At 38.0% G+C, this 23,386-nt stretch overlaps 2 protein-coding genes across 2 annotated transcripts in view; both read right to left on the reverse strand.

The window, feature by feature from the left end:
- Nucleotides 1-651: 651 nt before the first annotated feature.
- Nucleotides 652-9,500, reverse strand: il13ra2 (interleukin 13 receptor, alpha 2). Its single transcript, XM_061961587.1, has 8 exons — nucleotides 9,487-9,500; nucleotides 9,327-9,415; nucleotides 9,116-9,267; nucleotides 8,890-9,046; nucleotides 8,703-8,823; nucleotides 3,869-4,053; nucleotides 3,632-3,780; nucleotides 652-985 (listed from the first exon to the last, which is right to left on the reverse strand). The coding sequence occupies exons 2-8, from the start codon at nucleotides 9,409-9,411 to the stop codon at nucleotides 797-799; spliced, it is 1,038 nt and encodes a 345-aa protein (XP_061817571.1). The 5' UTR covers nucleotides 9,412-9,415; nucleotides 9,487-9,500; the 3' UTR covers nucleotides 652-796.
- Nucleotides 9,501-11,317: 1,817 nt separating this feature from the next.
- lrch2 (leucine-rich repeats and calponin homology (CH) domain containing 2) overlaps nucleotides 11,318-23,386 on the reverse strand; it is a 41,620-nt gene continuing 29,551 nt past the window's right edge. The window contains exons 14-21 of the mRNA XM_061962341.1: nucleotides 21,595-21,643; nucleotides 21,304-21,444; nucleotides 19,734-19,784; nucleotides 19,565-19,628; nucleotides 19,140-19,252; nucleotides 16,115-16,252; nucleotides 15,942-16,019; nucleotides 11,318-15,324 (exon numbers count right to left, since the gene is read on the reverse strand). Of these exons, the coding sequence (XP_061818325.1) occupies nucleotides 15,205-15,324; nucleotides 15,942-16,019; nucleotides 16,115-16,252; nucleotides 19,140-19,252; nucleotides 19,565-19,628; nucleotides 19,734-19,784; nucleotides 21,304-21,444; nucleotides 21,595-21,643 (754 nt within the window). The 3' untranslated portion in view covers nucleotides 11,318-15,204. The remainder of the gene's footprint in view (nucleotides 15,325-15,941; nucleotides 16,020-16,114; nucleotides 16,253-19,139; nucleotides 19,253-19,564; nucleotides 19,629-19,733; nucleotides 19,785-21,303; nucleotides 21,445-21,594; nucleotides 21,644-23,386) is intronic.

Consider the following 23,386-nt stretch of genomic DNA (forward strand, 5'->3'; position numbering starts at 1 on the left):
CCAGCTAACGATTAACGCTCCTGTTGTCAGCGTGGCAGTTGCCGGCTAGCGAATAGGGCAGCAGTTTCCAGCTAGCAATTAGTCCTGTAGTTGTCAGCTCCCGATTAGCGCTACAGTTGCCAGCTAGTAATTAGGGCTCTAGTTGACAGCTAGCGATTAGTGTGGCAGTTGCCAGCGAGCGTATAGGGCACCAGTTGCGAGCTAGAAATGATCGCTCTACTTGCCAGCTGGCAATTTGCACACTAGTTGCCAGCTTGTTGCTGAGTAGCGCACCAGTTGCCAGCCAGCGATTAGCACGCTATTTTCCAGCTAGCTATTAGTGGCACTACTGCTAATATTTGCACAATAACAAGATATTTTTATAACCATTTCAATACATAACAAAAAGTAGAGGGTCCCCACACCCTTGCTCCCTCAATTTGGGGGTCCTTGACCTGGACAACGTTGAAGACTCTTGCTGTAGGGTGTTTTTTCAAATTAGCTTGTAATTTGTAACACACCTTAAGGGGACTGATAAGAACTTGTTTGTAAAGTTTGAGGAAGATTGGGTGGAAAACCACGGATGACATCAAGCAAAATACATTTGCAGTTGCAACACGTAACAGAGACTCATGGGGTTTCATTTGAAATTGTATTATTTACATGGTGAAACACATGATTAGAAAATGTTTTTTTTGCATTATGATATTCCTTTTACATGTTGTATGTCCTCAGGTCTTGGTCAAAAAAGTGTCATCGTGGAAAGACAATTGACAAAGGACAATTAATTATAAGAAGCACACTTACAGAGAACATGTCAGTGTTTTTCGTGTTTCTTTTTCATTCTTGTACCTTTCTTTGTACCGTAACATGTCTGGTCACTCCACTTACTCCAGAAGCTTTCTTCTGCACAATATGTGTGCAACTTACAGCGAACTTTGAAGCAGTTTCTTTCTTCGCCAGAAGTAGGAAAAGTCTGGCTTGTAAGCATGGTGGAAATCCGCTCCTAATAACAGAAATAATGAATATTTTAATACAATTATGTTCAGGTGAGCTTTTTAAGACAAATGGGATATTAGTATTATTTGTTATGGTTATTTCATTTTTTATTGTTGTTGTATATATTTTTGTTAAACCATGTGTCCATTCCTTTTTTTATAATGCTTAACATTAGGGTCATGGGTAAACTGGAGCCTGTCCCAGCTATATATACATATATACACATGTATATACTACACACACACACACACACACACACACACACACTTATATATATATATATATATATATATATATATATATATATATATATATATATACACATGTATATATATATATATATATATATATATATATATATATATATATATATATATATATATATATATATATATATATATATATATATATATATATATATATATATATATATATACACACACACACACACACACATAGTTAATTAGTGCATATAAACTTTTGTTCAATTACATTTAAAAAGGTAACTTTTTATATAGAATATTTTATATTTGGTATAATCCCTCATGGAAATGATAAATTCCAGTAAAAAAAAATATATTTTATTAAATTAAATAAAACAGTGTTACTTTTTATATATAACATATTATACCCTTTACAATTTACAAACTCTCATGGAAATTTTAAATCTAGAAATAAACAATCTATATCCGTCAAATTGTATGGCCCTGCGATGAGGTGGCGACTTGTTCAGGGTGTACCCCGCCTTCCGCCCGATTGTAGCTGAGATAAGCTCCAGCACCCCCCGCGACCCCGAATGGAATAAGCGGTAGAAAATGGATGGGATGGATGTTTTTACAAATTATATATATATATATTATACTTATTATAGTTGTTTCCTTATGGAAATTAGAAATTCAGCAATATAAAAAAACATATATTCTGGCAAAAAAAAAACAAATATATAAATATACATACATACATACATACATACATACATACATACATACATACATACATACATACATACATACATTTAAATATCAAATTTGATCAATTAAATAGATTTGTTTTACTTTTTATGTATGTTATACTGATCACAATCCCTTGTGTAAATGATAAAGCTAGTTAAAAATAACTAAATAAATAAAATGTTATTCAATTAAATAAAAAAAGGTTACTTTTTAAAATTAATTGTATTTTAAGGACTCAATACACACACACAAAAATGTATATTTTAATATTATTTATTTGTTTATTTATATTTATAACTGCAAACTAATAGCTTATACTTATTCTAATAAAAATATGTTAAATATACATTTTGGTACAGTGCATCTGGAAAGTATTCACAGCGCTTAATTTTTTCCACATTTTGTTATGTTACAGCCTTATTCCAAAATTGAATAGATTCATTTTTGTCCTCAAAATTCCTCAGCCAATATCCCATAATAACGATGTGAATGTGTTATGTTTTTTGTTTTTTGTTTTAAAATGTATTCAAAATAAAAATAAATAATTTAAAAAAAACACTCATAGGTATTCACAGCATTCGCTCAATACTTTGTTGATACACCTTTGACAGCAATTACAGCCTCAAGCCTTTTGGAATACAATGCCACAAGCTTGGCACACCTATCTTTTGGCAGTTTCGCCCATTCCACTTTGCCCATTTCTCTTTTGAGCATCGCTCAAGCTCCATTAGATTGGATGGGAAGTGTTGCTTTTCATCCAGGATGTCTCTGTATTTTGCCACATGCATCTTTCCCTCTATCCTGACTAGTCTCCCAGTTCCTGCCACTGAAAAACATCCCTGCCATTCCATCACCATGCTTCACTGGGGGATGGTAACGGCCTGGTGATGAGCGGTGCCTGGTTTCCTCCAAACTTGATGCCTGGCATTCACGCCAAAGAGTACAATTTGTGTCTCATCAGACCACAGAATTTTGTTTCTCACAGCTGGGTTTGGCTCCAGCACCCCCTGAGATCCCAAAAGGGACAAGCGGTAGAAAATGGATGGATGGATGGTCTGAGAGTCTTTCAGGTGCATTTTGGCTAAGTTTTTACTAAGACATGGCTTCCATCTCGCCACTATACCATACAGGCCTGTTTGGTGGTGTTTTGCTGTAGAGATGGTTGTCCTTCTGGAAGGTTCTCCTCTCTCCACAGACTAGACTAAGATGAATGCAGCAATGTACAGAGACATCCTGGATGAAAACCAATGCTTCCCATCCAACCTGATAGAGCTTGAGAGGTGCGTGCCAAGCTTGTGGCATCAAATTAAACAAGACTCAAGGCTATTGAGCAAAGGGTCTGAATACTTATGTCCATGTGATTTGTTTCTTAATTTTAATACGTTTGCAAAAAAAAACTTCAAATCGTCATATTGGGGTATTGTGTGGAGAATTTTTGGGAAAAAAAAGATTTGTTTTTCTTCCATCTTTTAATAAGGCTGTGACATAACAAAATATGGGGAAAGTGAAGCACTGTATTTTAAGTAAATAGTCCTAAAAATTATCTTCCTGCCGTTTTGTGGCTACAACTGCTACAGTATAAAATGATTTTTCCCAGCCGGTGGCATCTACTGTAAAGTAATCCCATTCAAAACAAACTGGTGTGAAGAGGTCAGAGGGCATGATGGCAGCTTGGTGCTTTACTTTGGATATTAACATACCGATTCATATTGCCCGCCAGGATTCACTCTGATGTGTTCCAACTCATATTCCAGGCAGTGTTCAGGAACTTTACCATAAGGTTTATTCCAGGTCAACTTGAGTGGAGTGTGTGAAAGCAGGTGTGGCTTGTCGGCAGGATCAGGCTTCACTAACAAAGACACAAAGATGATATCAACGAGGCAATAAAGCACATGAACACAACACAAGACTAAGATCAGAAAATGTTGTCGTGTTACCAAAGTTTTGGATTTGTATGGAAGCATATGTAGGCTTCAAGGGGCCTTTGGGTGAGGAGCCGTTGACACATAAATTGACATCAGTAAATAGTGGGAGAGGTCTTCTTGTGAAGTTGCATCCACTTCTAACTCCATTTGTAGCGATGTAATCAGGACACTCTTCTGTCTTCTCCAGTTCGCTGTGCCTATCAAGGTCAACATTAGCTTTGATAAATGATGTATTAATGACATACACACAAAATATAATCTTTGATCACTTCTATTTCACAAATTGTCCGGGTATTTTAGGCATTTTAAATCACAAAATTGTACTAATCATAACGTTTCTGATTTACTGTTGTAAATAATTAAGCCATTATTAAGCAACATGCTATATTTGCAATCTGTTTATTTACAATTTACACAACGTGCCAACTTCACTGGTTTTGGGTTTTGTACATGCATACATATATACATACATACATTTAAAGATTAAATATCCATCCATCCATCCATTTTCTACCGCTTATTCCCTTTGGGGTCACGGGGGGCGCTGGAGCCTATCTCAGCTACAATCAGGCGGAAGGCGGGGTACACCCTGGACAAGTCGCCACCTCATCGCAGGGCCAACACAGATAGACAGACAACATTCACACTCACATTCACACACTAGGGCCAATTTAGTGTTGCCAATCAACTTATCCCCAGGTGCATGTCTTTGGAAGTGGGAGGAAGCCGGAGTACCCGGAGGGAACCCACGCAGTCACGGGGAGGACATGCAAACTCCACACAGAAAGATCCCGAGCCCGGGATTGAACCCAAGACTACTCAGGACCTTCGTATTGTGAGGCAGATGCACTAACCCCTCTTCCACCGTGAAGCCCAAGATCAAATATGACCAATTAAATATATTTGTTTTACTTTTTATATATGGTATACTCATCACAATCCCTCATGTAAATGATAAAGCTAGTTAAAAATAAATAAATAAACGAATAATTTTATTCAATTCAATTAAAAATAGTTACTTTTTAAAATTTATTGTACTTTAAGGAATCAAAACACACAAACAAAAACGTGTATTTTAATATTATTTATTTGTTTATTTATATTTATAACGGCAAACTAATAGCTTAAACGTATTCTGATTAAAAAAATATATATATTAAATATACATTTTGGTACAGTGCATATTCACAGCGCTTAATTGTTTCCACGTTTTGTTATGTTACAGCCTTATTCCAAAATCGAATACATTCATTTTTGTCCTCAAAATTCTTCAGCCAATACCCCATAATAACGATGTGAATGTGTTATGGTTTTTTTTTTTAATTTTGAAAAATGTATTAAAAATAAAAATAAATAATTGAAAAAATACTCATTAGTATTCACAGCATTTGCTCAATACTTTGTTGATGCAACATGCTGCTATATTGGTCTTGACTAATCGCTGTACAGTAAATGCTTACTTTCACTATCGTATGTAAGGTGTACTGGGATTTTAAAGATGACATTGACAACGCCGCTCTTTTTCTAAAAGATAAAGTCTAAGACGAAACAATATTTTTTGGTAAAATCGTGTTCCGAAGCATACGCCCGTGAAATCATATTTCAGTCATCAAAGAAGTCCTTCAGTGCCACCTGTTGGTTGCTTCGAAAATTGCTTGTATTCAGACACGTGACTTTTTCCCGGAAGTGGGAAAAAAAGTGGTGGTCAAACAAGCTAACATGCAAGCAGCGCGCAAACTATACAAAATAGGCTTAAATCTTTCTGCAAAAAGCAGATACGAGCAAAAATAAATAAATCAAACCATGCAATGGAAGAGATCCCTATACTTTAACAGAAAAAGATTGGTAGAGTGATATCGAGGATTACGTTGGTCAAACGAGTGTGCTCCAGACGGCATTCTTCACCACAAAACAGATGGAAACTTGGAAAAGCATGGAGGTCTACAACTTCTTTGTCTTTGGTTGGGTCAAGGAAATTAGTATCAAGACTCAACTAATTAAGTATGCATCGTTTTTGCCCGGGTAAGGTTGCATGTCATGTTTTAACTTCAACATCAGTGATGTTTGTTGCTGTTGCAGGCGCCGTTTACGTGTAGCTAAAGGCTAAATGGCGCCGAGTCCCCATTGTGAACTGCGCTTGACCATTACGCGTATTCATTGGGCGGGACGTGAGCCGGACGTGGCGTCAGAAACATCCCAGCAATAAGACGCCCTGTTTTTTTTCCCGATTCCACTATCAGGATTTCAATGTTTTAAATATTATTTATTATAATAAAGTTATCTTTAAAAAATACTATATAATAATATTGTTATTTTAGAAACAATTATGTATAAAATAGTATATACTATTTTCCTATGTATGTTTTTAAATATGTTATCTTTAAAAAAATACTCTATAAAAAACTTATTTTAGAATCAATGCGGTGTGTTTATATATATATATATATATATATATATATATATATATATATATATATATATATATATATATATATATATATATATATATATATATATATATATATAGTATTCACAATTCACTTTTTATGTTTTATTGAATTTTATATTAAAAAAAATATTTCAAAAATACTATATAATAGTCTCATATTAGAGTCAATGCATCATATAAAATCCATACAAATTAGTATTCACTATTAACTTTGTGTTTTCGAATGTATCATCATAATAAAATGATCTTTAAAAAAATACATATAAAAGTTTTATATTAGGATGAACCCAGCAAGCACAGGACATTTACATTAATGTTGATTATACATTCATCCATCCATCCATCCATTTTCTACCGCTTGTCCCTTTCGGGGTCGCGGGGGTGCTGGAGCCTATCTCAGCTGCATTCGGGTGGAAGGCGGGCTACACCCTGGACAAGTCGCCATCTCATCACAGGGCCAACACAGATAGACAGACAACATTCACACTCACATTCACACACTAGGGCCAATTTAGTGTTGCCAATCAACCTATCCCCAGGTGCATGTTTTTGGAGGTGGGAGGAAGCCGGAGTACCCGGAGGGAACCCACGCAGTCACGGGGAGAACATGCAAACTCCACACAGAAAGATCCAGAGCCCAGGATTGAACCCAGGACCTTTGTATTGTGAGGCACAAGCATTAACCCCTGTCCCACCGTGCTGCCCGATTATACATTCATGTCATTTAAAACTGACTTTGAAGTAACATTGCAAAATAGTTGTATTTGAGACAACGTTGATGTCCAACGTTGGATCCACGTTGTTGTTTGGGAAATGACCAAATTTCAATGGTCAAATTAACATCACAACCTGACATTGAATAAACATAGTCAAAAAGCATGTTGTTTCAATGTTGTATTTGTGTTGTAGAATATTTGTTGGGAAATGACTTAAATTCAATGGTCAAATAAACGTCAGAAGTTGAACCCAACATTGATTAACGTCGTCAAAAAGCATGTTGTTTCAATGTTATGTTTGAGTTGCTCAACGTCAGGACCTAATTCAACAAGTTCTCAGCATTGTTTTAATGTCTTGTGCCTGCTGGGAATGCAGTATATATTATGTACCATAAAATAGTATTACCTATAATTTTTTTTATGTTTTATGATTTTATTATCACATTTCACGTCCAGTCAATTGGAGAAGACGCACAGAAAAAGGCTCCACTTTTGCTACCGGGATTTTTTGATAAATTTGAAGATTTTGTTGACCACTGATTAGTGATCACAGCCACAGAAGAGTTACCTGGCATCTTTGAACAGATTTTGGTCCGGTGAGAGGCATTGATACGCTGAAATAAGGTGAGTTAGAAGAGCCGTTAGCCTCAAGCCAACGGCCCTCACCGCAAATCAAAGAAGCTACGGCTAGTTTTTTTAAAGCTGTTTTAAAGTGCTTCCGACGACACAGAGTGATCGACAGGTTGACACCTCAAGTTGATCTCTGAATGGCGCAAAGTACGAAATTGTTTGAATAAACAAGTTAAAAGTTCCGCAAGTCGCTAAAGAAGCAACTGCCGTTAGCGAGCTGGTGCGAGAGGCACTGACGTCAGACAGCTGCTAAAAGCAAAACTCAAATCCCAAAACCTTTGGTGTCAGCTGAACCAAATGAGTCTCTGGACACAGGACAAGATGGGAAGCAAGACTTGATGCTACAACAAATAGTTGATGACATAAAAAAGCAAGATTAGATCACAAGGTACAGAGAGTAATATTAGAACACAACGAAAGAGTAACAGGAGAACTTAAGGAATACCTGAGAAAAGCAACATCGGAATACAAAGAAGATCTGACAAATTTGCAGGGAAAAAAACAATTCTGCAAACTCAGAATAACAAAACAAGAAGGAATTTTAAGGATATGTGTCAAGAGGTGGAGATTTTCCAAGAGAAAATGATTGCAGTGTAACGAGACAACAACATACTGAGGAATATCATAGATGAAATGAATCAGGATAAACGAATGAATGATATCGTCATGACAGGGCATCAAATTAAACCAAGATCCTATGCGAAAGCTGTGACTAATGGAGGAGAACCAGATGGCATGGATGTTGCCTCAGCAGAAGAGCAAGTGGTCAATTTTTTGCATTTAAAGGAAATTTAAGTCGACATTGATACCATCGAAACATGCATCCCACTAAATGGAAGAAACAACAATACCACTCCAGTCATCCTCCAAAATTGGAGGAAATTATTCCAGAACCAGTTTCAGCTGAGGACTTCAATGACGCATTAGCTATAAATCCCAACCCAATGTTCCTCACGAAAGTGACAAGAGGAAATAGTTTTTGTAATAGTTAAAGGAACTGTTTACCCCCAATAGTGACAATAAGGTTTCAGAAGTTGCGTATTGGACTCACCAGTAATAAAGATATAACTGTAAGCTGCTTGGAGATGTGATGTTTCTTTTCCATTCACAGATCATATTCTCCATGTTATAAAACACACACCTAATATTCTTCACTCCACTGCTCTGCAGACCTGTTAAAAAAGCAGCGATGACACTTAAATGAGCATCTACGCCAACATCGTGTTGATCACACTAACCTGTGCTTTGAAGATTCTGCACCAGTTCTGTGTAGTTAGCGCTCCGCACCCAAGTGTTATTAGTGCAGTGTCCACCCAGCAAGGTGTACACTATCACCCGGATGTCCTTCGTCAGATCGAACTGGTCACTGTACGTCCTATGGATCGTCTTAATAACCTGGGGGGAAACAGCAGCTTCAAAGAAAACTCCCATGCAACAAGTCCTCCATCTGTTATTGTTACTCACGGTCCATTTTTGTACACGTATGTTATAGTACTCCAACTGGTAACGTATAGGACATTCCTGCATGTCAATTAAACTGACTGGGAGACTCCATGTAATCTCCAGATATCCCAGATGTCCACGATCTATGAGTTGAATCTCCTCAGGTGGATCAACTATCAAGAAAAATGACATTTAGATGCTTGCAGATGAAAGAATGTGTTAGCTAACCAACCTTGAATTCCACTGCAGTGCACCTCCATCATGCAGAATGTTAAAAGCAGCATCTCTTTACTAGCAGTCAACATTTTTACCTGCATATATCTGAAAAACACCAACGTACACGCATTACACATGTGAATATTCCTGGGAAAAAAAGTATCTAACATACTTACATGAGTGTGTCAAGTGAGCAAATGAGATTCAAGCTTGCTGGGTGGAGTTTTTGACTTATTTCTAAATGGCAGGAGGGAGGGATGAATCCTCATCAATCCTCCTTTAGAAAAGGGAGAGTCTGTTGTTACTAAGGTAACCACCACGAGGCGTTACCTAAATTACACAGGCTATTGTGATAATAACAACAAACAAACATATTGGGGAGGAGCAGCCAAAAAATAAACATTGGATTCACAGACTACGGTACTCTAAAGAAAATCCAAGAATAATCTATATAATAATCCAAAAATGTTACTTCATTAATAGAGCACTTTTCATAACACAGGCAAGTTGCAACACAAAGTGCTTTCTTTACACAAGCATAAACAAAAGATGAGCACGCACACTACATTACAACCCTTGGCAAACAGTATGAAATCATTTTAGAGGAAGTTAATTCAGTTGTGATAACAGACATGAGAGAGAACAGAACGGGGATCCCTACTTATAGATATGCATTTTGTTTTCAATTAAACTGGTCCTATAGTACTTTGTTATTGTGCAATACTATGATATTTGCAAGCTAGCCTAAGTACTAGTATTGTCATGTCTGTGTGATCATGTTTTGTTTTAGTAATGTTCGGTTTTGTTTTTGGACTCTTTGTGCACTTTTGTTTGTTTTGTCACCATAGCAACCCATTAGTTTTCACCTGTCATGTCCCGCACCTGTTTCACGTTTTGAGTCACGCACCTGTTTTCACTGATCATGTCACTGCTATTTAAGCCTGTCTGTTTCTGTTGTTCGGGCTGGTGACATTATCCTTTCATACCATGCTACTTCTGACACCCCTGCTACCTCTGTTTGTCTTCATGCTTCCATAGTTCCATGCCAAGTAAGTTTTTGTTTATTGTTCATAGTTTCTGCCTTTGTGCAAGTTTTGTTTCATTAGTCTAGTTTGTTGTCCGCCATTGTGCGAGCCTTTTGTTTGCTTCCTTTTTTGTAGTCTGTTAGTGTTTAAAATAAAAGACATTCACGCCTCGCCCGCGTCAACTTTCCTTTGCATTCCGGGAAAACACAACACCCCAAAGTCCAAGTATTGACAAGTATGATTATAATGGTTCAATAATCATTATTAATGTTTTATTTAAAAAATGTACAATTTCAAAGGTACAATGAGGAGGGTGGCCGTGCCACTGCAATTCATAAACTACAATACAGGCTGTTGGATCAATGGCAATGCCAAGCAATCAACACTTTATTGAAATAGCACATTTTTAAACAGGCAAGTTGCAACACAAAATGCTTTACACAAATCTAAAAGAAAAAAGATCCACACATACAGTGCATACTTACACGCATGCATGCACACGCACACACCGCACTTTTGACAATAATAAGACATGCCATGGCACTGAGGATTGAGCAATAAACCACATTTTTAACTAAAAATTAATATGCTCTAAAAAATAACAACTTTTTAAATACATGTATACTATATATGTAGTATAAATATATACAAAATACTGCAATTTTATAGATCTATGGATATGTACTGTATATGAATATACACACACATATATATATATATATATATATATATATATATATACTATTTAATTTGTATAAATATATAATATCATTTAAATAATGAATTAATGAACAAATAAAAACATAAAATACTAAGTTGAAAGAGAAGCAATTAATAAAATTAAATCACAACCCCATACGCAGTAGTTCTGTGGACCCCCTAATAGGTCACGGAACCACTGTTGAAGACCTCGGACCTAAGTGTGTAACGTGTATTTTAGACACACAAGAGAGGCAAAACGTTCCACAAAAAAACCCAAATAGATTGAGCAAAGAATTTATTTTGTCAGTGTCATATTTTTTGTAAGAAACAGCAGGGATTTATACAGATGATATTTACAGAGCATTTGTCATTATTACATGCACACATGTACTATTTCTTTAAAAAGGCGTAAATATACAGCACATAATTATAACCCCCTGGCAGTGTCTGTCTGCTGTTGTGATTATGCTTCTATTTTTTTTTTTACTGTGAGTCACTCATCAGAATAAGTTCATCAACGCAACACTTCCACATTGAGCACCTCACAGTTGTTGATGTGCAGCAGTGATGAGTCAACTTGAATGATGAAAATGCTAACAAAATAAAATCAAGGAGTTTCCTTTTTTCTAATTTTCACTGCTTGCTGGAGCTTGTTCACTTGAGTCTATACTAATTTTCTGGCAGGCCACAACAAATAAATGAGTGTCTGGGTAAAACCAATCCTCGAGCATGTTTGGGGGTCCTAGAATTGCACATGTGGTATTAGCGGTAAAAAAAATCAGCAAACTTACATTTTACACCTTCATTGCCGCACACAGACATATTGAAGGCCTTTTTGTTTATTAAACCAAAATCAATCCAATATAAAATAATGTATGCTAACCCGGCAGGCACAAGACATCGATACATTGTTGATTCTGCATACCGTATTTTTCGGAGTATAAGTCGCACCGGAGTATAAGTCGCACCTGCCGAAAATGCATACCGGTAATAAAGAAAGAAAAAAACATATATAAGTCGCACTGGAGCCCGGCCAAACTATGAAAAAAACTGCGACTTATAGTCCGAAAAATATGATACATGTTTTTTTAAACTGAAAAACAGTTGTATTTATAAATTGAGACAACGTTGATGTCCAACATTGGATCCACGTTGTTGGTTGAGAAATGACCAAATTTCAATGGTCAAATCAACATCTCAACCTGACATTGAATAAACATTGTCAAAAAGCATGTTTCATTGTTGTATTTGTGTAGTAGAATATTGATTGGGAAATGACCAAAATTCAATGGTCAAATCAACATCAGAAACCAACATTGACTAAACGTCGTCAAAAAGCATGTTGTTCTAATGTTATGTTTGAGTTGCTCAACGTCAGGACCTAATTCAACAAGTTCTCAACGTTGTTTTAATGTCTTGTGCCTGCTAAGAAGCTGTTAAATATATATATTTTTAAAAATCACAGATTTCATCTTGGTGCTGTAAAGCAGGTAAAGCAATAGTTGTCTTTTAACATAGGTAACATTTGAACTTTTGACTCATAACCTTTTTGGGGTGGGCTTGATAATGTTTTGATGCGTTTATATCTATTTCCTAGTCATGATATACTGTACATATGTCAGCAAATGGAATGGGCTGAACATTGAGTAACCAGTCGGTTCCCATCTCTGGCAAGCAGTGATTGTTATCAGCAGTGTCAACCTTATCAGCTATGCTGATTTGTGGGGGATTTGTGGAAGTCAAAGTATGTGACATCTGAGGTAGTCTGCACATTGGTTTCATTTCTTTTCTCCCCCTCTTCATCTAATTACATTTTGTTGTTCACTAACATTGCTAACATGAATGCAACCTTTGATTGTTGCATAAATAACTTTGTAAATGCTGATTAAATAAAACATAAAAAAGGACAAGATATGGACAATATTTATACATTATATGTAAAATGCAATTTAAAAGGTAAAAATGTTTTAACGCAACATTTCTTCTAATGATGCGAGTCAAACAATTAGAGGAAGCAGACAAAGTAGTACATTCAAATAGGAGCTGGAGAAAAGTGTAAATAAAGAACTTCAGAATTAAATATTGCTGTAAAAAAAATGTTTCAATAACATTAATTCAAAACAAACTATTAAAAATAGAACAACATGACATTTCAATTCTAAAGGGACAATTAGGTTGCAAAGAGGCACATATTCAAATTAGATAGGCGCACTTGTACTCATAATGCATTTTAAAAGTAGGCTTTCTTAATTTTGTGTATTTGCGAATCGTACCCGAACTATGTCCTATCACTCAACCACCAAAAAGAACAGGCCTGTTGTTCAAAAGAACATTGCCTAAACGGTGTAACCTGCAATTGTGCAGACGTTATTCACGTAAGCTCCTATGGAGTTTCCAACTTTGAATCATTCAAAAGATTTTGCAATGGAGGTAATTTCCCCGTAAAACTACTCATCATATAAGCAGCACTAGAGGTACCCGAATCCAAATCCACACGTCACTAAAAGGAAGCAAGGCAGACCGTGTAATTACCTAAATCAAAGGCATGCTTGGGCCTTTTACAAAACATGCCGTATAATTAGCCAGGTTGAGTGACAGCATCACAACAGTGTTCAGTCACACACGACAGGAGGTAACACTGTGTTTTTGCTCGAATGGGAGGGCGTGAGGGAAGAATGAAAAATGCACTACCGACCTGATAAGACCTGAGAGGTCAGAAAGAGATGATACAGTACTATCTGCTCACAGATGCTACCTGGTGGTTGTTTGAGCACGCTGCAGTTAGTCCTGGATAGTGCCACTCATTGATGCTTCAGCTACGCACAGGATTCTCACAGAAAAAAAATTAAGTGTTGCCTACTGTAATCACCCAAAGTTGTGTATTTAAGATGCAACTATATTTTGCAAACATGAGGACACCCCTCAAATTTCAGCTCAAGGGACAATACTATGTAACACAATTGAGTGGAAATGGGAGACCCATTGACATCGAGCACTGCCTTAATTATTTTGGGCATAGAGCTGCAAAGGCCGTCTGTATAGGTTGCACACAGGCTACTCTAAAGTTGTCTCAAGATAAATTGGTTATGAGCTCTCATGACAGTTTGGATTTTATTGTAAGTTTCCTGTAATATATTCCTTATTTCCATTTTCCCTTTGGCCGGAGCACTGTTTTCCTCACCTGTTCCAATCAGATGACAGGGGTGTCCCCGGCTGTCAATCAAGAAGCTTCCTATGCCAGCCCCTTTTCTTCTGTGCTCTTCCCTGCAGCAGTATTTTTGTTATGTGTTCCCTAACGAAATATTTTTACCTTCACTTTGCCTGTTGTCTCTGCATCCTGGGTCCAGACCAAGAACACCCATATTAGCAGCATTGTCCCTTGGCAAGATCGAATACAGATGTTGGGGTGTACTCACCTTTGTGAGATACTGAAACTATATGAAGGGAAGGGAGAAAAATATCACAAATATTTGGCAGTAAAAACCCAGTAAATATTATAAGAAAACTGCATTGTGGCAACAATCATGATCAGTCACACAAATAACACACAGGTAGAAAAACAACTCACTGAGACGGCGCATGCAGCACAGCCAAATTGTGCTTTTTGGAAGCATCCAAAGCAAAAAAAAAACAAAAAAAACACCCAAACTGACTTGTGTCTAGTGTGGCAAAATATAAAAAGTGTAGAAAAATGTAAATAAATGTAAAAAAAAAATGCTGTTAAACCAACCCCCAGTGGGCTACATGTCATCACAGTGGTCATATACGGTAAGATTTGTACACCAGTTCGGAAAAGGTTGGCAATGGCATGACTTCAACACCAACTGCGGTCGTCATGCATTTGAAAGGCAAAGTTTGATAACAGTAGAGCGCTCAGCTTGGCAGAGAAGTTAGCTGTGTGGAGTAAAAGAGAACTGCTCGTGGGCGGGCACTTGTTGGGGCTCACTGAGCACCGAAAGAGGGACCCACAGACTTGTCCAAATTAGTCCCAGTGGTGCACCCAAGTAGGAAGAAATCAAAACTGTGATGGACAGGAGCGCGTCTGACATCATACACAGCGAGAGAATTTCACCTTCCACTGTTTCAGTCAGGCACACAAGCAGACGCCTAAAGACCCATGGGCCACCGGGTCAAGAGAGGGTTTTCTCATGGGGGTGGAGGTGAGGGTTAAGCAGCTGACAGTTGCGTGGGCTTCATGGCGGGGAGATCCAGCAGAGCCTGCACGGTCTCGCCCACCTTCACCAGGCCGCGCTCTTCCAGGATGTGATGGGGAAGACACAGCTTGTCCTGCGGGAGCAGACCACCAGGCCAACCATACAAATTTGAATCAGATTTTGTCATTATATTTGATCGATTTGTGAAATGCTGCAATTGCTACTGTCCTGTATACTAGAATAGAATAGAATAGAATGGAATAGAAAGTACTTTATTGATCCCTGGGGGAAATTCAGCACCACAGTTCGCGCACAATAAACAATGAACACCTAGGTATTTTTTACATGTGAATAATATAAATACAGTCTATTATACAGCATTATTAACATGTGAATAATATAAATACAATATTCTATGTGGTGTTGCTGCTACTGGAACCTTCATTTCAATGAGGGCACACAAATAAATCTAATTGAATCTATTGCAGAAACCAGTTTGTGATTGGCTCGTTTTGGAAAATAAAGGTTGACCCTAAATGAGCAAAATGCTGCAAGACAATGGACACTTTGCTCTTCAATGTGTTTTGTGCACCTTGGTTTGATTGACTTATTCATGGCAATTGAGATAGATGTGGCCCAAAAAGGCTAAAAGCAAAATAATCTGGAGAATTACTTTCACACGTGGTCAAAGATATTTGGCCTAAAATATGCATGAATCGGCGAAAAAGACGAGATTCTGTATGTTATTACCTGTGGGACTCCCATTTTCTTACAGGCATCCAAGAAGTTCTCCACATTCCTACGACATTTAGCCATGCTGAGCTTCGGCTGGTCAGGGCAATAAACAGAAAAAGGATCAACACAAATATACAAAGAGCATTATTATGACGGGTTTTATGAATAAATAAAAAAAAGCTCCTCACCACTGCAGGTGACGGCACATGGATGCTGGCCACAGAGCGAGGACAAATGTGATTGGCTAAATGACAGAGAACCACTCCGTCCATCAGGGCGCCCCCAACATCGTCGGGAAGCAACACCTTCAGTCTGGACTCAATGTTCTGCACGAGAATGTTTTAAGACATTTCAAATAGTTGTACGCTTTCACAATATATTGCTAAAGTAAGAAGTGTGTCAAAAATGTTACAATATGTTTGTTATTGGGCTGTTACATGCTGTTCTGGTTTTCCACCGAAACAGTTCATTTTGCACTAAGTCATAATTGATTCAGTTTTACATGAATGGAATTACTCAGTGTTCCCAGTGATTGTGAGTAATTAAAACAATGCAAGCTATTAGCCATCATGGCCTGTTCGTTAATTGTCCAGCACAACACTTAACAGTCCATCTAGGATTTTACTGGCTTTTTTGTGTGATTGTTGCAGCCTAAAATGCCTGAATTCAGTTCAGGAATTTGTTATTAATGTTTTAAGTGTTCCTTGTATCTTTAATGTCATGGCCTGTCACACCAGGTCGTGCCTTATTTTGAGTTTGTTAGTGTTTTTCTGTGTAGTGTTTTACTTCCTGTCTTGTGCTCTTATTTTGGTGGCATTCCTGCAGCGACTTTACTTCGACCTTTTGAGCGCTGCCATACACGCTTCTTTACTGTTCAATTAAGATTATTTAAATGGGGCGGCTGTTTCGTTTTCTTGTTGAGACTTTGTTTGTCATCTTTGATTGTTTATATACAGATGTTTATCCGTCTCTGCTCCACACTTTTCGTAAGTCTTTGCTGTCCTCCAGCATTCTGATTGTTTTGCATAGCTTTCCTTGTGCTTTGGTGCCTATCCTAACAACACTTGTCCATTTTTTATTTGAGCCTCAGATTATTTCTTTCTGCATCTTGGGAACACGCCAATTATAGCCGATGACAGTAAAAGTACATAGTCAGAGCTCATTGTCAAATTACTGACCTGTGTAAATGAATTTAAGGCTTCCTTATTGTCCGTTGTCTGCTCTGTCGTCCACAAATGCAGACATTCTCAATGTTATGTTACGCTTAAAAGCATTTGTCCATCTTAAACGTTCATTTATGTTGCAACACATTTACCCCCGCAGGTTAATAGCGTTTGTCAACTGTTGCGAGTGATCTAAAGCGGTAATTCTTGTTGGTAACTGAGACATGATGAGAGATTATCATCACACTTCAACATCTCTAACAGGTAAATTCTGCTTCTTTGCTCGATCAGCATTGCAATGGAAAACATGTTCTTAATAAATAATTGTTTAATAAATACAATACATGTAAAATAGGAAGCCAGAATGCCAGTGTGTTGGTACTGTAAATATATATATGTTTGTATACTACCTTACCCAGAAGGGTTAGCGCTGTAGAAATAGGTCTGAGGAAAAACGACAATAGTGCCGTCTGAGCAATAAAGGCTATGTTTACACTGCAGGGTTGATGTCCAATTCTGATTTTTTTGTTAAATCCAATCTTTTTAAGTGGCCATTCATATTACCAAAAAAGTGATTTTAATTGTAAATGCAATCCGACGCTCATGCGGACATGACATCGCACGCACTGCAGCGTTTTCGGAAGTAAAAATGGCTTCAGCTCCAGTTGGTCTCAGTACTGGCGCATTCGTGGCAATTTCAAGGGTTTTGTGCAAAGTCAACATTTTCTGAACTGAATTATTGTGTGTAGAAGATTAAGAAGGAAGTATTTTGGCTTTTGCAGTTTTGCAGGATACTTGCTTTGATGTCTCCTAGAAGGGCATGTCTGTGGGCCAGCAGTCGGAGACAGGAATGGTGGAACTTTCAAGTGAGTTCATAAAACATATTTTCACCTGTTTTCTGCTATGTTGTCAAGTGTTTATTTTGTAACCGTCTATTTTGCCGAATGATTGTGACGCTTATCGCTTTTTGATGACGTTCTGTTTGGATGAATGCAACCTCAGCACAGGAGCCTTCACATTGAGGACGCATCACATATACGGTACATCCAATTTATTTCCACATACGAAAGAGGCATGGGTGGGATGTGGAACATTCATAATTGCCCTGTTTGCACTGACATGAAAAAATCCGAAACAGGTCGCCTATGGGCAAAAAAATCGGAATTGACCTGCAGTGTGAATGAAGCATAAGAATTAATATATTGTTACAGGTTACTGTACCTGCTTAATCTACACAATAAACAACAAGTTTTAATTAGACGCCTTTGAGCACTGCTTAGACTTCAATTTGATTGGCAAAAAAAAACGATGATTGGCCAAAATAAACAGGGAAATTGCGGGCAATGGGCAAATTTGCGAGGTCATGGATTATTCTTGGGGATTGGTAGATTTTTTGTGAATTGGTGCAATTAATTCCTGGAGCGACTGGTTTAAGGTGTTGGAAAGTGAGGATTACGCAACATGCTGTCACACAGCTACAATAACCACTTTCATCCATATCACGGCACCAAAAAAACAGTGGTCATGCCGCAACGTCCAGTGCTGCACTCGAACCAGGGCGCACAAATCCCTACTGATAGGGCGTAATTTAAGCAGTGCTTGCCAATGAGCGAAATGCAATCACTGCCTGTGAACTCATTGACCAGCACAACACTGGTTTACACAACATATAGTCGCACGGCCATGCTAACTGGCGTCCATTAGTTAGTAGGGACTACATTTAGTGCAAAATATTATTATATTGACATGTGGTATGGTTTATTTGTGCTTAACAAGTTCCATTAAAGAACATGACGTGATTACACAATGCTCATTAAGGAACATGACGTGATTACACAATGCTAAAGTGGCAAAACTTCTAGGACATTTTCCACACTTGTGTTGCTCACCACTGGATGTGTTGTACTTAATAGTACGTTAGAAATGATATATGACCATTTGGAATGGCTTCACTTGCACAACATTCTCCTGAATTTGGCTTGTGAGTGACGCAATTTGAGAAAACCAAAAAAGACGATAACTTTTTAATGAAAGCGTGTTGTGGGACAACCTGTCGTAGGAGTCCTATCTGCTCAATCTCTTCTCTTAAATGCTCCATCTTTCTCCTCATGGTGAAGCTGGGCTCCGTCGAGCTGAACTCCTGATGACCTCCTCGGGTGAAGGCTGCCGGTATAAATAGCGGGTTAAGTCAGGAGTTATAAAAAACCTTGCCAGCAATAAAACAGTGTTTTCTGGCAAAGGCTTTCAAATAAACAGTTCTAAATCAGGAATGTTAAAGTACAAACAAGGTTAATCAAGCAAATAATCCCACTATTGTTAACTGGAAAGTGTTGGGTTGGGTAATTTTTCTGCAGAAACCTCCTCCCTTGCAGGGAACGCCACCTCGGCATGATTTCATGACCCAAGCATGTGTAGGAAAATAATATATTCCCAACTAAAATGTTCTTAGTACATCAAGTACAGCAACTGCATTACCTGATCGTGGCTTGAGTCCAAACACGGTCAGAGTGCTGCTGAAATCAGAGTTACGCAAGCTCTCCTGCAGATAAAACATGTGACGTCAGACACTAATTAGAGCTTCGTCATAATGACAAAGTTGTAAAAAATGTTACAATTGAGAGGCCAGTCCCTGACTAACACACACCTCACAGTTGTCATTCCCGCAGCAGCTTTTCCGAGCACTCTGGCATTTGTACTGTCAAAACAGACATAAAGTATGTGAAATATGATATACCTATTATTGTCGCAAAACATTACTTATCTTGTTTGTACGTAGCAAGATAACAGAAAAGAAGGGTACATTTGTTTACTTTTCTTGACATTATAGAAATGTTTTCAGTGTTCAGTGAATAACGCATGAATCCTGATGACTAGAGTTGGCCTGTGGAATAGACACTCTATACCAGTGGTCTCAGACCAGCGGGCCATTTCGGTCCGCAGGCCCACATTTTGTGGCCCTCGTGCACCCTCAGCGGCTAATAGTTAGATACATTACGGCAATCTTGAATTCCACTATAGACACATACAAAAACGGTGCAAACACAAAAATGACAGCACAACAAACACACATTGGGCAACACAAAGGCAACTTCCTGTAAGCAAGCTGAAGTGTGTCTGACCATCTTGTGGGGAACTCAACAATGTCAAAATATAATATTTTCACATTCAAATTCAAATTTATAATGACTTAAGACCTAATATAGATGAGGGTCACTAAAGCTGCTGGTAGAAGTATTTACCAAATTTAGTCTTGTGGCCTGAAGGGAATACTTTTTATAGCCTCGCCCAGACTCTAGCACCGGCGGCCCAATGGTAAATTGAGTTTGAGACTCCTGCTCAATAAAGTTGTTTAAGGGCAACAACTACTGGGGGGGGGGGGGGGGGGGGGGGGGCATATGATCATGGGCTGGGCTTTTGTAAAGATTTTGAAGATATAAACCCATCAGTTATAAAATAGGACGTCATAAAAGCAAAGAAAAATAAATTTTGCTGTCAAAGTTTAGTAATAAGGTTGTTTGAATTAAACTAGGAATGTGTAACACTACCCACACCCCCTTGCTAAAATGAACAAAAATGTATGCAGGCTACCATGTGAACTTCCTCACGCTGTTATTGTCTCCATGCTTACTGGTCACAAGACAATATGACAGAAATACACGTTAAAATAATGACTTACTTGTAGCGCCAGTGACAAAGTCAACTCTATCTGCAAGACGTAGCTCTTTTTCGATGGGTATTTAACTCAACAAAACGTTTAGCGCTGATGCGAATTTGTGCACATGCTCAGGAGCGATACTTGGCTCACTTTGACGTGTAGCTCATTTCGACAGAATTTCAACATGTACTGTGATATTCTGATGCAGAACATGTGTTTTGACACATTTGGCAGTAAATAGGCCATATACTGCTATACAAGTTGTACACTGACTACTCTTAGGTATATCCAAGTTTATTTTGGGTATTGCTCACTGTGTGTGAAAATGTAATCAAAAGCTTGCTGAAAGTTTGAGAGCTGTGCTCTTGTGGGAGGAAGAAGATATAATTTATGGGCGACTGCGAGTGAAGCGGATCATGTTTTCATTCAACCTTTTGTTGATGAGACAAGACAGAATAACACTAAAATAACACAGCTAATTTTCATGCAAGGACAAGTTAGAACAGACTTGGAAACCGATTAATATTCCACCATGTCAGGTGCTGTTTCTTGGAAGTACCTTGAGATAATCTTTTCTCAGGTATTTGTTCCTCTTACGATCTTCATTTTGATTGAGAACAGGCGGGACCAACGGCCATTTGGACTCAGAGTCCGATTGATCTGTTTTCAGGTTGCCGTCGAAAGAGCAGGACGACGAGGGCTGGGTGAAAAAAGAGGACATGTAAGGGTGTAGACGCATGCCTGTCTGCACAAGTCACACACACGTAAAGTATACAAACACACACACGTAAAGTATACAAACACACACATGTATAATAAGTAGGTTGTTTTAAAAAGAAAAGAGTTGTACCTGTCCACTAAGTACTGATGCGTCACTTCTTCCCTCATCCAAGGAAGCACTGTAATAAAAACATAGGGGTTTGCCTCTATGCACTTTAATATCACTAAGCAACCAACATAAATAAGCTGTGCGTGATAAAATGCAATTATCCATTTTTGACAGCTTTTTGGGCGAACTAGAGCCTATCCCAGCTGACGTTGGTTACCGGTCAATCGCAAGTCACTGCATGTAATCCGGCCTGTGTGTGTGTGTATATATATATATATATACATACATATATATATATATATATATATATATATATATATGTGCTTGTTGATTTTTGTTGATATGTTGATTGGAGCTGAGATAGGCTCCAGCACTCCCCGCAACCCCGAAAGGGACAAGCGGTAGAAAATGAATGGTTGGATGGAGGTTTTTTTTAATAGTATCCACAAACTTCAATGGGCTGGTTGTACTATGTGTGACATGTTTGTTGAATTTTTTAACTGATTGATTTCTTTTTTCTTCTGCACCATGACTAAGGAAGGTTGTTTGGATTGGGTCATAAAAATGAATGCTGTGCTTTGTTTACTAGGAAATATAATTAATGGCAAAGTGACTTCCTTTAGCCACCCGATGGCGACAAAATGTTGGCGATCAGACCACTGAATATTTATATACGATATAGATGTACCGCTCCCGGTGAAATTGTTATTTGAACTCGTGTCGTCTCGCGGGCCAAAGAGAAGATGCCAGCAGAGTCGAGGTTTGGATACTCCTGAATTAGAGCATGGGTTTCCAAAGTACGGGCAGCAGCTAGTTTTTTATTAGCCAGTGACACATTTTTAAGACAAAATAAACACACCCCAAATTAAAACACTACACAAAGGGCAAATCCATCCATCCATCCATCCATCCATCCATTTTCTACCGCTTATCCCTTTTGGGGTCGCGGGGGGCGCTGGAGCCTATCTCAGCTACAATCGGGCGGAAGGCGGTGTACACCCTGGACAAGTCGCCACCTCATCGCAGGGCCAACACAGATAGACAAGACAACATTCACACTCACAAACTGGCTTAAATTCTCCCAAAAATCGGACCTGAAAACAAAAATGGCCAATAACTAGGGTTGTGCCGATTGATCGACCACCGATCAATATCGGACGATTTTCATGAAAAAGTATGTGATCGCCATTGACGATTAAAAAGCCGATCCCCTCTGGCTAATATTGTATTTATTTTGAGTCTCACGGTTGACAAGGTAGCAGCTAATTGTGGAGTAGGGTTGCCAACCGTCCCTTGAAGAACGAAATCATCCCGTATTTAGAAACAAAAGTATACGTACCCTATTGAGCTGTCAAGGGACGCATTTTGTCCCGACTTTTATTACCGTGAACATTTTAAAAAGTGTGTAAAATATCAATAGATTATTTTGAACGACAACAACTTCACAACAGTCTGCTACAGTCTAAGCCAATGGATGCCAGAGGGACTGATCGCTCACCTGTCAAACTTAGTGCCCCTCGCTTTTCTTGTGTCACGCAACAATGCTGCTTTTGGTGTTAGTATAATAATGCTTTTTCTTGAAACACTAGTTGTGTATCTAATTTTTTTAACATAAACATCATGTGTCCAGCTTAATGATAGATTTATAATAATATTTGCTTCCAGGCTTGGGTCTTTTTTTAAGAGTTTAATTCTGACATTAATCTTCTATTTAATGATAAGCTATAGCACACAGCCAATAACCACACTGTTTGTGAGGAGAGCTCATTCATAAATAAAGCACAATTGAAATGTTATATTAATAAAACACAAA

Source organism: Nerophis lumbriciformis, linkage group LG09 (assembly GCF_033978685.3).
Source record: "Nerophis lumbriciformis linkage group LG09, RoL_Nlum_v2.1, whole genome shotgun sequence".
Lineage (NCBI taxonomy): Eukaryota > Metazoa > Chordata > Actinopteri > Syngnathiformes > Syngnathidae > Nerophis > Nerophis lumbriciformis.

What these genes read in the sequence shown, in the direction of transcription:
- il13ra2 (XM_061961587.1), bottom strand. Translation starts at nt 9,411, where the DNA reads ATGCAGGTAAAAATGTTGACTGCTAGTAAAGAGATGCTGCTTTTAACA. An exon ending in TACGTGTACAAAAATGGACC is followed by an intron (nt 9,047 to 9,115) that starts GTGAGTAACAAT and finishes GTTTCCCCCCAG; the next exon opens with GTTATTAAGACGATCCATAG. An exon ending in CATACAAATCCAAAACTTTG is followed by an intron (nt 3,781 to 3,868) that starts GTAACACGACAA and finishes TGTCTTTGTTAG; the next exon opens with TGAAGCCTGATCCTGCCGAC.